This window comes from Ranitomeya variabilis, chromosome 4 (assembly GCF_051348905.1).
Source record: "Ranitomeya variabilis isolate aRanVar5 chromosome 4, aRanVar5.hap1, whole genome shotgun sequence".
In the NCBI taxonomy this organism is placed as follows: Eukaryota; Metazoa; Chordata; class Amphibia; order Anura; family Dendrobatidae; genus Ranitomeya; species Ranitomeya variabilis.
This window is the reverse complement of record NC_135235.1, coordinates 468,175,742-468,192,068: the sequence shown is the minus strand read 5'-3', so window position 1 is coordinate 468,192,068 and position 16,327 is coordinate 468,175,742. Positions and strand designations below refer to the sequence as shown.

At 42.3% G+C, this 16,327-nt stretch overlaps 1 protein-coding gene across 1 annotated transcript in view; it reads right to left on the bottom strand.

The window, feature by feature from the left end:
- Positions 1-2,012: 2,012 nt before the first annotated feature.
- Positions 2,013-16,327, bottom strand: part of CASKIN2 (CASK interacting protein 2) — a 142,739-nt gene continuing 128,424 nt past the window's right edge. Inside the window, exons 16-21 of the mRNA XM_077251706.1 lie at positions 15,636-15,746; positions 15,448-15,549; positions 14,884-15,022; positions 13,300-14,784; positions 8,291-8,540; positions 2,013-2,572 (exon numbers count right to left, since the gene is read on the bottom strand). Of these exons, the coding sequence (XP_077107821.1) occupies positions 2,482-2,572; positions 8,291-8,540; positions 13,300-14,784; positions 14,884-15,022; positions 15,448-15,549; positions 15,636-15,746 (2,178 nt within the window). The 3' untranslated portion in view covers positions 2,013-2,481. The remainder of the gene's footprint in view (positions 2,573-8,290; positions 8,541-13,299; positions 14,785-14,883; positions 15,023-15,447; positions 15,550-15,635; positions 15,747-16,327) is intronic.

The following is a 16,327-nucleotide window of genomic DNA, read 5'->3' as shown; positions in this document are numbered from 1 at the left end:
GCAACAACAGCAAGGAGGTGGAGGAGTCATGTTTTGGGCCGGAATCATGGAGAAACAGCTGGTAGGGCCCTTTAAGGTTCCTGAAGGTGTGAAAATGACCTCTGCAAAGTATATAGAGTTTCTGACTGACAACTTTCCTCCATGGTATAAAAAGCAGAAATGTGCCTTCAGGAGCAAAATCATCTTCATACATGACAATGCACCATCTCATACTGCAAAGAAAACCTCTGAGTCATTGGCTGCTATGGGCATAAAAGGAGATAAACTCATGGTGTGGCCACCATCTTCCCCTGACCTCAACCCTATAGAGAACCTTTGGAGTATCATCAAGCAAAAGATCTATGAGGGTGGGAGGCAGTTCACATCAAAACAGCAGCTCTGGGAGGCTATTCTGACTTCATGCAAAGAAATACAAGCAGAAACTCAATGGATGCAGGAATTGTGAAGGTGATATCAAAGAAGGGTTCCTATGGTAACATGTAACTTGGCCTGTTAGGATGTTTTGGAGTAAATAGCTTTTTGTTCAGTGAATGTGACCTCCTAATGCTGCAAATTCCACAAATGAGCATTTTCAGTTCTTTAAAACATATCAAATGTTTAGAAATTCTACTGTGCCTAATAATTTGTAACAGTGCATTTTGAGTTGTTATTCATTTTGGAGATTATACTGTTATCATTGGGAGGTTTATTCAATAAAATTCGATGTATACTCTAACGGGTGATTACTTTTATTAGACTGACTCATTTGCACCAACCATTTAGGAAAATCAAAGAAAAATGTTATTTGCATAATAATTTGGAAGATAGTGTATGCAGTATATGAAGGGCACAATATGATGCTCCAGTATATGATGGGCCCCAAATATTGCTCCAAACAGAATGGGCCCCATATACTGCTCCATACATTAAAAAAAAAAAAAGTAATAGTCACCTCTCCTCGCTGGCCGCTGCTCTGCTCCTGACTCCTCAGCACCACCGTCTTCCGGCTCTGTGCACTGTGACTGTTCATGCAGAGAGGAAGCAAAAAGATGACGTGGACTGTTATACATTTTAATAAAGGTTTGTGCCTTTTAATTTTAACTGTTTTACCCTTCTTGCCTCACCACTCCTAAAGACAACATCTTTTTGGTTCCTTACTTCACATTCCTCTTTTGAGGGTATGTGGCAGGAGCAGCTCTGGGTGCAGTAAATTCCATTTCCTCTGCCAAGGACCTGCGGTCACGGGGCTCCAGCACCTCCTCCCCGCGGTCACGTGGTATGATCCCGTGCCTCCAGCATGTAGAGTCGTTCAGCACTGAGTTTTGTCTCCCTCACCTCTCTGCTTTCACCGGGGTTATGCAAAGGGCGCATAACCCCAGAAGGTTAGTGGCCCTTTGGCTTTCCTTAGCTGCCCTAGTCCCTTTAATTAACAGGTCCTTTTCATGTGCGCTCCTTGTTTTTCTTTTTTTGCATGTTCATGCAGAGGGCGCACAGACGTGACGTCATCGCGCCCTCTGACCTGAACTTCATAGTCAGAGGATGCGGAAAACACCGCAGCGGTGGAACAGGGAGAGGTGAGTATCGCAAGTGCCGAAGCCAAGAGCAAGTGGGGGGAGCCACTTGAGGGTGCCGGGCCCCATTGCGCTGGTGTCCCCAGGTGCTGATGCTGGCCCTGCCTGCATCAGTATTATTTCACCACTATACAAGAATATTTGTCATTTTTACAATTTTTGGGCCAATACATAGTACTACAATGTAATAACCCATTAATGTACCTTATATATTAATTCTAGTAGCAAATAAAATACAATAATTTGATCATGATCTGCAATCATGACAATTTTGCACCAAATTTGTATATGTATAGTGTATTGTAATAGATTCCCAATCCAGTCAGAGGTCGCACAAACTAAATATCATATTCATCAACTGCCATAAAGATTTATCTACAACATTTCATAATAAAAATGATACAGATTTCAAAAGGTGCATCAACAGTATATAAAAAATATATAACAAATAGCATTGACATATTCCGGTTAGTAAATATATATTTATAGAGGTTTATACATACACATATATATAAAATTACTTTAAAATAGACTTTTCTTACAAAAAAAAATCAATCATTTACAGTTTCATTTTAGCAAAAGGAGAGTAATACAGTTTCATCAAACTGAAATGGATATGGCAGTACAGAGACAAGCTTGGGGCAGGGGCTTTACGTTGTTTGATATGGTCACTTTATATATTTGCCCTAAGTCTGCAGCATGGGCGATTCAGAAAAATCTCTCAGATCAAAGCATCAGTAATATGGAGGCCCTGTCAATATGAAACACGTGTAGGGGGAATCCAATGCTGCTGCAGAAGTTTTAAATCCAAGCCAAACTATGACAGTGACTGATGTGCAATAGATGGAGCCACAGTTGATGCCCAAGGCTAGTGGAGTTGTGCCGTCATGCAGTCCCAGCTAAAGTGCCAAAAATGCGTGTCTAGGCCTCCTCAATCCAACATGGCTTCCAGCTGCTCTGCAAGGTCATCGAACATTGTACTGATGTCATCTAAGATGTTCTTCGTCAGAGGAGCTGGGTCACTACCAGAAGTAAGATGACATCGAAGTTATGCACTGATAGTTTTAGGTTCCAAGAAACACAAATCAACTATTCACGTCCATTTTTTTTTATTGTTACACACATTCAATGTGCATAATTATTACTTGGTATTTAATAGGGCAAAATTACGACATGACAGATTCCCTTTAAACTGTCCCCAATGTAACGTGCATGCCTATCATGTTTCTGTAAACTAACTGCCCTTGGACATACATAAAGCACACTTTTAATCTTTAATTACCTTTAATGTAAATCCCCGGGTTCCACTTACATGGGCGACGCTGGATATCGCTTCAGTCAAGCTCCCAGGGACACTAGTGATGACCGCTGCAGTTTGATGGCCTGGACTGCCCTGGTGTCATAGCCCTCTCAGAAGAAATACCACACCTGGGCGCTGCCAGGCCAGCTTCCCGGGCATGTGCATTGAAGCTGAGTTTGTCTCTCCAACATAATTTTTGATCAGCGCAAGCTCCGGACGCCGCTTGTACTCATGCATGACTCGGGCATGCTCTGTGTACTCACGGTACTAGCAACTTCCGGAGAATGGACATAATAAAATTGAAACTGGGGAGTACACCCAGCAAGCCCAGGAAGTGCAAGCTTTCAGAGAACAGAGGCTCCTTACTCAGGCAGGTTTACAAATGAATTAATATAACAAGAGCACAACATTTAATAGATATTACAGCAGGACAATTGTTCATGAGATGGGAGGAGTGATGCCTCCTAAAGATAAGCCAAGAAAATCCAATTATCCTTTTTGAGATGGAGAGGCAGTGGGAAAGTTCCCGAAGGGTACTGTCTCACAGTGGCACTTTTGTCGCTACGACGGTACGATCCGTGACGTTCCAGCGATATCCATACGATATCGCTGTGTCTGACACGCAGCAGCGATCAGGGACCCTGCTGAGAATCGTACGTCGTAGCAGATCGTTTGGAACTTTCTTTCGTCGCTGGATCTCCCGCTGTCATCGTTGGATCGGTGTGTGTGACACCGATCCAACGATGCGTTCACTTGTAACCAGGGTAAACATCGGGTTACTAAGCGCAGGGCCGCGCTTAGTAACCCGATGTTTACCCTGGTTACCATCGTAAAAGTAAAAAAAAACAAACAGTACATACTCACATTCCGGTGTCCATCAGGTCCCTTGCCGTCTGCTTCCCGCTCTGACTGACTGCCGGCCGGAAAGTGAAAGCAGATCACAGCGGTGACATTACCGCTGTGCTGTGCTTTCACTTTATGTCAGCACTCAGTCTTCGGCATCGTTGGTCGCTGGAGAGCTGTCTGTGTGACAGCTCTCCAGCGACCACACAACGACTTTCCAACGATCACGGCCAGGTCGTATCGCTGGTCGTGATCGTTGGAAAGTTGCAGAGTGTGACAGTACCCTTAGTTAACTGGCATCCCTCTGGTGGAGGTGTGAATTGTATCCATGTAGTGAGTCATAAATCCAGGTGTTAAATTAAGTACTAGTGTCAAATAATTGAAGATCTTTATCAGTTTGAATTCCCGAATGCCTCTCTCTGTTGTCCTTAAAAATACTGTTTAGTATTAAGACTTTTAAATCCGTCATACAGTGACAAGGTCCACAGAAATGTTTTCATCATTTATCCTTGTTTGTAGTTTCTGCATGATTTCCCTAATATACAAACCCTGGCAAAAATTATGAAATCACCGGCCTTGGAGGATGTTCATTCAGTTGTTTAATTCTGTAGAAAAAGAGCAGATCACAACATGGCACAAAACTAAAGTCATTTCAAATGGCAACTTTCTGGCTTTAAGAAACGCTAAAAGAAATCAAGAACAAAAAATGTGGTAGTCAGTAATGGTTACTTTTTTATAGGGGATATAAGCATAGGGGAAAAATTATGGAATCACTCAATTCTGAGGAAAAAATTATGGAATCATGAAAAACAAACAAACAAAAAAAAACATTCCAACACATCACAAGTATTTTGTTGCTCCACCTCTGGCTTTTATAACAGCTTGCAGTCTCTGAGGCATGGACTTAATGAGTGCCAAACAGTACTCTCCATCAATCTGGCTCCAACTTTCTCCGATTGCTGTTGCCAGATCAGCTTTGCAGGTTGGTGCCTTGTCATGGACCATTTTCTTCAACTTCCACCAAAGATTTTCAATTGGATTGAGATCGGACTATTTGCAGGCCATGACATTGACCTTATGTATCTTTTTCAAGGAATTGTTTTCACAGTTTTTTCTCTATGGCAGGATGCATCATCATCTTGAGAAATGATTTCATCATCCCCAAACATCCTTTCAATTGATGAGATAAGAAAAGTGTCCAAAATATCAACATAAACTTGTGCATTTATTGAAGATGTAATGGCAGCCATCTCCCCAGTGCCTGTACCTGGCATGCAGCCCCACATCATCAATGACTGTGGAAATGTGCATGTTCTCTTCAGGCAGTCATCTTTATAAATCTCATTGGAACGGCACTAAACAAAAGTTCCAGCATCATCACTTTGCCCAATGCAGATTCGCGATTCATCACTGAATATGACTTTCATCCAGTCATCGTCAGTCCACGATTGCTTTTCCTTAGCCCATTGTAACATTGTTTTTTTCTGTTTAGGTGTTAATGACGGCTTTCATTTAGCTTTTCTGTATGTAAATCCCATTTCCTTTAGGCGGTTTCTTACAGTTCGGTCACAGACGTTGACTCCAGTTTCCACCCATTCGTTCTTCATTTGTTTTGTTGTGCATTTCCTGTTTTGGAGACATATTGCTTTAAGTTTCCGGTCTTGACGCTTTGATGTCTTCCTTGGTTTACCAGTATGTTGGCCTTTAACAACCTTCCCATGTTGTTTGTATTTGGTCCAGATTTTAGACACAGCTGACTGTTAACAAACAACATCTTTTGCAACATTGCTTGATGATTTACCCTCTTAAGAGGTTGATAATCCTCTCCTTTGTTTCAATTGATATCTCTCGTGTTGGAGCCATGATTCATGTCAGTGTACTTGTTGCAACAGCTCTCCAAGGTGTGATCACTCCTTTTTAGATGCAGACTAACAAGCAAATCTAATTTGATGCAGGTGTAAGTTTTGGGAATGAAAATATACAGGGTGATTCCATAATTTTTCTCCTATGCTTGGATAAAAAAGTAACCATTACTGACTACCACATTTTTTATTCTTGATTTCTTTTAGTGTTTCCTGAAGCCAGAAAGTTGCCATTTGAAATGACTTTAGTTTTGTGCCATGTCTGTTATCTGTTTTTTTTCTACAAAATTAAACAACTGAATGAACATCCTCCTCCAAGGCCGGTGATTCCATAATTTTTGCCAGGGGTTGTAGATACCTCCAGGACACCTTGTACATTGTATCATGTACACCACACTGGAGGTTGTACATGAAAAGAAATCCGTGACCTTATACTCCTGATTTGTGTTTGGTGTGCGAACTGTATTTGTGGGTATTCTGTGGGTACAAGTTTTGCATTTTTTATTGTTACATGGGAATGAGCCCGTCCCGGATGGTGATGAGAGGACACTTCTGACGAGGAGATTCATTAAGTTTGGGGGCTGTTTGTAGGAGAGAAGTGGTAATTCTGGGAATATGTCTTTCAGTCTGTGATCTCTGTGGAATATGGGTTGTAACATCCCTTAAATGCTGTGCTCTTGTCTTATTAAGACATTTGTAAACCTACCTGAAGGAGCCTCTGTGCTCTGAAATTTTGCAAATATATTTTTTTCTGGTTAGCCAATAAAAGTATCACTCTGAGAATACTTTAGTCATTTTTAGGCATCATTTACATTGATTTTTTTCTGGCTAACACGGTACCACAACATAATTTTTTTACTGTAAATAATTGTATAGGTCTGTGACGTTGAGGCACTCCATGCCATCACACTGTGGTGAGCGTCACTACTGATGCACGTTACATAACTGCGGCATTGTGGGCACTTTAGAAAGGCAAGTTTCTTTTAAATCTTTTTTTATTAAATAATCAAGTTATACCCTATCTGACCCCAGCGATACCAAGGACAAGCCTCTGGAGCCCAGTATTGAATAGAGTGGAAGTGTACATGATCAACACGAGCACCATTTACTGTCTATGTGACTACTAGAAATATCTAAGCGCTGAACTAGGCAGTCCCATAGTTAAAGGGAACCTGTCACCCCGTTTTTTCAGTATGAGATAAAAATACCATTAAATAGGGCCTGAGCTGTGCTGGACAATAGTGTATTTTGTGTACCCTGATATGCGAACTCGGCTTCAGGAAAATGGCCGCCGCGATCCCCATCTGCGCACATGCGGCATCCCGCGGCCATTTTCCTGAAGCCCCGGGCAGCAGAGCGCTCCATCTGCGCACGCGCGGCCTCAGGAAGATGGCCGCCACCAGCGAAAAAGCAGAGAATAGCGCAGATCGAACTCTTTTTCTTCAGCTGCGCAGTGCATTCCCCTGTTGGGCATGCGCAAACCACTACGCCACCAACGGAAAGATGAGCAAGATCTGGGGGAGAAGAAGCGATTTCACCACGCCCATTTGACCTGACCACCTTGATTGACAGGCGAAAACGGTGACTTTGGTAAGATATTTCGGCAGCATAGGTGGGGAATCAGGGTACACAAAATACACTATTGTCCAGCACAGCTCAGGCCCTATTTAATGGTATTTTTATCTCATACTGAAAAAACGGGGTGACAGGTTCCCTTTAAAGATGGGAGAATCTATTTGCAGGACTCCGGGTTCCACTGGCCAGGTCCGTATTCTGTGACCAATGGACAGGAAGCTCTTCTTTATTATTAGCCAGAACTGGTGCATCATTATCGCTTGCAGCATGACACACACACACACACACACACACACACACACACGACTTTGCACCAAATCAAAAGGAGTAGTGGTGTATGATAGGAAAGGAGATTCCTAGGTGTCCCACGGTCACAGAGTGCTGACTTGGAAGATGGAATGGAATAAATTACTACATCTCTACTACAGTAGAATGAATAGAGTAGAATCAAATAATGCACACCTCCACTGCATTCCGGACTCATTTTTGGGATAGCTGGGTGTCCCTGCAGCAGGACCTCCAGCAATCAACACGTTCTCTCACATCCTTTTAATAGAGGATAGTTTTTTTTCTTGCGGTGGGAGCAATGCTTTATAGGGAACACGTCACGTAAAAAATAAAACATTATTAACCTGCAGATATGGGGTGAATAGTGTTCTGATGCTGCCCAGCGCTCACACTGAGAGCCCCGCTGCCAGGGGAAATTACATTTTTTTCCTCCCTGCAGCCCCCAGATTTCAATCACCAGTCAGTGCATAGTGATCGGCAGCTATAGCCATGACACCGGCACTGACTGACATGCAGTTCATCATTAGAGCCTGCAATCAGTCAGTCGGGACGTGGTTACAGCTGCCTCTGACTGAGCACTGAGTAGTGACTGAAGCTGCACCAGCCCACCCCTATGACTGAAAGCCTAGGGCTGCCAGGAGGAATAAAGTTAATTTCCTCCTGACAGCGTGGCTCTCGGTGTGGGTGCCGAGCAGCTTCAGAACGCTATTCACTTGCAGATTAAACCAATATCTGCAGGTTAATAGCTGTTTTATACATGACGGGTGCCCTTTAAAATACGTATTAATCTGTCAATTGTGGCATATTCTAGCAATATGTTCTAACCTATCATCATGGGGACAGCCCCTCATGTTTACTGTAGCATGAATTACCTGATACTTTTTTCTATAGGTTCACGCTCAACTTGGGCTTTCTGTAGTGAGGTGGTATATCTCAATGGCAATGGCACAAGCTGTGAGTGGTCCTGGTTCTGTGAAGACACCTTATTCCATTCCCTAGTGGCAGTGCAAGATTCGTTTGCCCACACAATGGAGTTTGTATGTGGAGGTGGACCATTTGTTCCCCATGAAGGCTTCTGTAACACCTGCTCTGGTCCCGATATCACCAAGTGCGCTTGAGAACCTAAAAACCATAAAAACGTACAGTTCCTGAAAGTTATAATAGCATTTGGAAGCTACATGCAAACAATAAAAGTCCTTAAAACATATAATCCTAATACAAGGAGACTAATGCAACATAACCACATGCCATATAGGTAAATCAATATAGATATTGTGCATTGGCACCATCTGAACATTTGGTAAATCATAGCTCACCGACTCAGCAAGCAAGTGAATTTATGGAAAGCAAACAAAGATGTAAGCGACCCAAGATATAGATCATAAAAAAAATCATGTAAGACCATCACAGACCACCGACATGTTGTGTTCCAAATTATATTTCCACACTCATAAAAATGCACCCAAGGTTTGTCACACGCTGGATAAAGTGACCCTCTAATTTTGGAATATTCTGACATTTCCTTGAGACCCTGGCTAGGATCAGTGTGGGTCTATAACACTGTAGAGCAGGTTAATTACAATCTTGTGTTAAAAGATTACTCCCGTCTTCGAAGATGAGTACTTTTACAAAGTGTTAAAAAATAAACTTTGCAATTTTTTTATTATTATTATTATTATTATTAGCTCGATTATCCTCAAATCTTTACATTTTTCTTTGTAATTGCTTACTGCTCATTTTGTAGGAAATTAGCTGCCGCTGCTGCAGTAGCCAAACATGCGCAGTGCCTACAAGAGCTTTCAAGTGAGCATTTAAGCACTACAATCATTTTCTCTATTTTTTTTAGAGCCAAATAGGACCAAGAACTTGAGAAACTAACAATGTCTGTCTGTGGAAGACATGATTTAAAAAAAAAGAAAATTAAATCAGTTGTCTCACAAAAACATAATGGGACATGAACAAAATTGCATTCACTCTTTAAAAAACAAAAACAGTAAGGTTCAAAGATGGCAATAAGGGTTGCGTCATCAGATGCCTACAGTAAAGGGGAGTTAGTGCTCTTTGTTCTTTGACTGGGGATTTACCATTAAACTCAATAGCAATGAATTACAATGCGATAAAAAAAATAATTTTCATCACCAAAAGCCTTAGAAAGAGGTTGTCGCACAAGCAAAGTACATTTTAATCACTAGATCTTGGAATAAAAATAAAGTTACACAATTGAATGTGTCAAAAAAAATTTCCTGTGGGGAGATAATCTTATAAATGTGTCCCTGCTGTGTACTGTGTAATGGCTGTGTCTGACCGTACAGGAACACGGTCTGATATTACCACAGCTCCTGGGCAGGGGGAAGCAAAAGAGTATAAAGACAGGATAGAATGGGGTCGCAGTTAATTCTTTTTGTGAGGTAAAACAATTCACGTTCTTCTAGGTAAAGCGTTGTTTAACCCCTTAACCCCGGAGCTTTTTTCAGTTTTGTGTTTTCGTTTGTCGCTTCACAGAGTCATAACTTTTTTTATTTTTCCGTAAATATGGCCGTGAGTGCTTGTTTTTTGCTGGACGAGTTGTAACTTTGAAAGACACCATTGGTTTTACCATGTCATGTACTAGAAAACGGGAAAAAAAATTCTAAGTGTGGTGAAATTGCAAAAAAAGTGCAATCCCACACTTGTTTTCTGTTTGGCTTTTTTTACTAGGTTCACTAAATGCTAAAATTGTCCTGCCATTATGATTCTCCAGGTTATTACGAGTTCATAGACCACAAACATGTCTAGGCTCTTTTTTTATCTAAGTGGTGAAAAAAAATTCCAAACTTTGTTTAAAAAAATTGTGCCATTTTCCGAGACCCGTAGCGTCCCCATTTTTCATGATCTCGGGTTGGGTGAGGGCTTATTTTTTGCTTACCGAGCTGACATTTTTAATGATACCATTTTGGTACAGATATGATCTTTTAATCGCCCGTTATTGAATTTTAATGCAATGTCGCGGCGACAAAAAAACGTAATTTTGGTGTTTTTACTTTTTTTCTCACTACGCCGTTAAGCGACCAGTTTAATCCTTTTTTTTTTCTTCATAGATTGGGTGATTCTGAACATGGCGATAACAAATATGTGTAGATTTGAGTTGATTTTCTTTGTTTCATTTTGAATGGGGGGTGATTTGAACTTTTATATTTTTTAGTTTTTTTTTATATATACCGTATATACTCGAGTATAAGCTGAGATTTTCAGCCCCCAAAAAATGGGCTGAAAGTGCCCCTGTCGGCTTATACTCGAGTCATGGTCGGCGGGGAGGACGGGTCGGCGGGTGAGGGGGAGAGACACCTGTCAAATACTCACCTACTCCCGGCGCTCCTGACGCGGTCCCCGCATGTCCCACAGTGTTCGGCGCAGCAGCTTCAAGTTCTTCCCCTCTTCAGCGGTCACGTGGTACCGCTCATTAAAGTTATGAATATGGACTCCAAGCCCATAGGGGTGGAGCCGCATATTCATACCATGTGACCGCTCACTACAGGAAGCGGCCACGCCGTACACCGTGGGACATGCAGGTACCGCGTCAGGAGCGCCGGGAGTAGGTGAGTATATTTACCTTCCCTCGTTCCACCGAAGCTCCATCTTCCCGTCCTCTTGCTGTGACTGTTCAGGTCAGAGGGCGCGATGATGTATTAGTGTGCGCGCTGCCCTCTGCCCTGAACAGTCAGTGCGGAGAGACGAGACGCTGAGGAGCAGCGGGCAGCGACGCGAAGTGAGTATGTCATTTTTTTTTTAGTGCAGCAGCAACATTACATTACATGTGGCACAATGCTATATGGAGCATCTATGGGGCCATAACTGCATGGAGCATTATATGGGGCATCTATGGGGCCATAACTGCATGGAGCATTATATGGAGCATCTATGGGGCCATAACTGCATGGAGCATTATATGGAGCATCTATGGGGCTATAACTGCATGGAGCATTATATGGGGCCATACCTGCATGGAGCATTATATGGAGCATCTATGGGGCCATAACTGCATGGAGCATTATATGGGGCATCTATGGGGCCATAACTGCATGGAGCATTATATGGGGCATCTATGGGGCCATAACTGCATGGAGCATTATATGGGGCATCTATGGGGCCATAACTGCATGGAGCATTATATGGGACATCTATGGGGCCTTAACTGCATGGAGCATTATATGGGACATCTATGGGGCCATAACTGCATGGAGCATTATATGGAGCATCTATGGGGCCTTAACTGCATGGAGCATTATATGGAGCATCTATGGGGCCATAACTGCATGGAGCATTATATGGAGCATCTATGGGGCCATAACTGCATGGAGCATTATATGGGGCATCTATGGGGCCATAACTGCATGGGGCATCTATGGGGCCATAACTGCATGGAGCATTATATGGGGCATCTATGGGGCCATAACTGCATGGAGCATTATATGGGGCATCTATGGGGCCATAATTGCATGGAGCATTATATGGGACATCTATGGGGCCATAACTGCATGGAGCATTATATGGAGCATCTATGGGGCCATAAAGAACTGCATGGAGCATTATATGGGGCATCCATGGGGCCATAACTGCATGGAGCATTATATGGGGCCATAACTGAATGGAGCATTATATGGAGCATCTATGGGGCCATAACTGCATGGAGCATTATATGGAGCATCTATGGGGCCATAACTGCATGGAGCATTATATGGGGCATCTATGGGTCCATAATTGCATGGAGCATTATATGGGGCATTATATGGGGCCATAACTGCATGGAGCATTATATGGGGCATCTATGGGGCCATAATTGCATGGAGCATTATATGGAGCATTATATGGGGCATCTATGGGGCCATAAAGAACTGCTTGCAGCATTATATGGAGCATCTATGGGGCCATAAAGAACTGCATGGAGCATTATATGGGGCTCCTGATTCAATATGGATATTCAAAAACACAACCTACTGATGTCTGAATTAATTTTACTTTTATTGGTATCTATTTTTATTTTTGACATTTACCGGTAGCTGCTGCATTTTCCACCCTAGGCTTATACTTGAGTCAATAAGTTTTCCCAGTTTTTTTTGCAAAATTAGGGGGGTCGGCTTATACTCGAGTATATACGGTATTTTTAAAAACTTTTTTTTTTCTTTTGGCATGCTTCAATAGTCTCCAAAGGAGACTAGAAACTTCCATAGCCCGATCGGCTCTGCTACATAGAGGGGATGGTCATATCGCCTCTATATAGCAGATTTACTGACTTGCTATGAGCGCCAACCACTGGGTGGCGCTCACAGCAAGCCGGCACTGACAACCATAGAGGTCTCCAGGAGTGAGTATTTCCGACGCGAATGCCTAAAAGCGCCATTTAAATGCCGCTGTCAGAGTTTGACAGCGGCATTTAACTAGTTAATAACCAAGGGTGGATCGCGATTCCACCGGTGGCTATTGCGGGCACATGTCAGCTGTTCAAAACAGCTGCCATGTCCCGGGGAAGATGTGGGCTCACCGCTGGAGCCCAAATCAAAGGGAGAGTGTCTAACATCAGGGTACTATTACGCCCGATGTCGGTAAGGGGTTAAACACAGAAAATCAGCTGTGATCCCATGTTGTCCTATCTGCATACGCTCTTGTTTCCGGTGCCCAGGAGCTGTGGTATGATCAGACAGTGTCCCTGTATGGTCAGACACAGTCATTACACAGTCCATAGCAAGGACACACTTCACAGCGGGATTTTTTTTTTTTTTAAACTTATCTTATTGTGGAACTTATTACTATTCCAAGATTTATTTATTACAATTAATTTTGTATGTTGGAAAATCCCATTAAATCATATTAAGGATTTCATAGCATTCCTGACTGGGTACATTACCTATTTTTTCTACTGTTTCCCTTCTCTTCTCAATTTCTTCTTGATGTTTGTCTCTTCTTTCCAAGCCTAGAGAACCTTTCTCAATCTTGGCTATTCTCTTCAGAACAGAATCTGGTGCTGGAGGACCACATAAAGTGCTTGCTTCGGCTGGTATAGGGGTAGTTGGACTCTTGAGATCTGCTTCTTCATGGCTGCCTGCCTCTCTGTCTTTGATCTTTGGCCTTCTCTTCACTGTATCAGATTCAGTGAGGTTAAATTCCAGCTCTGCATTTACTTTGGAGCCATGAGTCTCAGTAAGAAATTTAGCATCAAGATTTGGCTTAGGACTGATAAGGGGTTTGACTCCTATAGAAACCTCTTTATTTGTGTCGGGAATCTGAGTTGCTTCAGAGTTGGCTTGTGAATGCACAGGATTTTGTGACTGTACCGCTGAGAACAGTTCTGCTGCTGTAACAAACTCTGCCTTGGTTGATGGTGGTTTGGGCCTTTGTTTGATGGTAAGGTTTCCCTCCTCAGCAAAAGGAATGCTCTCACTTGAGCTATGCTGTGATGAGATATTTTCTTCTTTTCTCTCGTCTTCTTGTCTTACTGCAAGTGGCAACGATAATCTCCCCTCCACTCCGGCGGCTGATTCACTCACTGTTCTTCTTCGAGCCCCAGAATTCTCCAAGACTTCAGTTTTAGAAAACTCTGTTGGTTTAAATTCCAGCTGTCCCTCCAAACTTGCCGCTATGCTTTTCACAGAGTTATTTCCAACAGTAGTTCCGCCATCCACACTAGACATGGAACTTAGTCTCTTAGGAGGTGGTGGAGGTGGACCCTTTCTGCGTGCCCGTACTGCAAAAGATTGACTTCGCAGGACTTTCTTTACTGGCTGCCCATTTGTGAGGGAACTACGACCTGGACGACGGGTAAGTGTAGCATAAGAACTCAGCGTAGCTGATCCTGAAGTTGCCGTTTTCTCATCCTCCTCTGGTTCTCCATCTGACAAAGCATAGCGACATACGCTCAATGAACGTTTTTTCAAAGCGGGCTTGGGAGGAGGCACAGGAGGCTCTGGACGGACAGAGCAACCATTTGCAATATTTTGTAATTGGTCCATTCCCTCTGGCAAGTTCCTTTCCGGTAAATTGGAGTCCAAAACTTTAAAGTTAGTGAGTACTGGAGCTTGGAGAGTCATAGAGTCTTGAGAGTGACCCGAGCCCTGCGAACGAGAACTAATACTCTCCTGACTATATGAACGCCTTCCCGTACACAGCATCTCTCCGCCATGTGTTAATGCACTTTGGAGTTCCCGGCTTAACTCCACATTTTTAAAGGTCTGTAGTTTTGGGGTAACTGGTGGTTCTCCATTTTCAAGATGCTCTACAACAGGAACAGATGACAATGAACCTGATGTTCTAGATCTTAAGGTGCCTCCGCTTGTGTATCCTTTTTGGAGATCAAGCAAGCGTTTGACGCCCAGAAGCAACTTCTTTTGGTGACCTGAGGAATATAATAAAAATCATTTTAGTAATACATCTGTTACTGTATGTACATAGAACCAGTGTGAGCCAACTAAAAATAATTTCATGTTTCTTTTACCTAGTCTATGAATTCCAATCTCCTGCAGGTCCTCCCATGTCAGTTCTGTCACACTAGTCAGAGATTCGTATCCATTCTCCGACAGCTGCTTGTGGTACTCAGGAAGTCCCAACTGAGAAAGCCAATCCCACAGGTCTACCTAAATAACCAAATGAGAAGAGACACTTCCATTACATAGAAGAAGCAGAACGCGTTAAAATGATGCTTTGAGAAAGTGGATAAGGGTCTTTTCTACATTATAGGCTGCCCTTGTTTTTCCAGCCTTTATTTAAATATCTAATGTCTTCTAACAGATAGTTATTTCTAAATCATCATCATCTGTGTCACGTCACAGATTGGGCACCCCAATCTAAATAAATTCCATGCATTTTTATTGTTTTGCACATTCCTGTGGCCCAGTTTCTTAAACTAATGGGGTGCTTTCCCCCCAGGACCTGTAAAAGGCTTTATGTGACTTTGGTGTAGCTCCCAATTTAAAATATAATTTCTGTAAGAATAATTGGGGTTACAAAAATGAAGTTTAAATAAAAGGTGTTGACTAGGAATACTACAGGGAATTCTCACTGGTGTTTTTTGAGGAAGTCCATCTGCAACGCTCAGTCTGATGATCTCAGTAGAAATTTTCTTTCTGTGCCCAGGTTTTGTTACACCAATTGCTGTGAGATCCTATAGGATAAAAGGGAATCATTAAGTATTTACAGAATGATGGCTGAGTTTTGTATGTGAATCTATTATTGCTTAATCGCCCTCACCTCTGGGGTCATGCGACTGATTGTCGAAAGATCATAGCCTGCGGACAAAAAGTTCCCTACATACATGTCCAGCTGGAAGCTGCGAAGCCAGCAATATATAAGCTCTGCGTCCTACAGAATAATCAGACAAAAGGGTTACAATGTATATACTATGCTTAGCAAAATTGTCTATCATCTAAGAAGACTCACAACTGACAATAAAATGTTTCCCAGAACTAATTTGTCAATATTTTAAACTTTGCACCTATATATAATTTTTATACAGGTTGGGTAACTTTGTAAATACATTAAATTACCTATCTGATACTAATCCTGAGTGACAGCCCATATATGAGCCCAGAGGAGCATTATCATGTTCCTTGTTGCTTATGAAATCAGACACCACAACGCCAAAGAACTAAAGCAGTTCAGCTTAACTTCCCAGTGCAAAGGATTCTGGGAAAAATAGATTTTCTGCGTAACACCGAATAGAGCTTTATATAAAGACTGCACTTCCCTAACTGCAGGGCATCTGAACAGGCTCTGTACAGCAATGAACATGAAGGGAATACCGGGAGGTTTTAGACAAAGCCTGAAAATGTTAGAAAAATCATAATGCAAATTTTGCGGGACGACTAAATAAAATGTAAAGCAATGCGGTTCCCAAGTTACGAATTGTAATTGTTTTATTTATTTTTTTTAGATAATTTAAA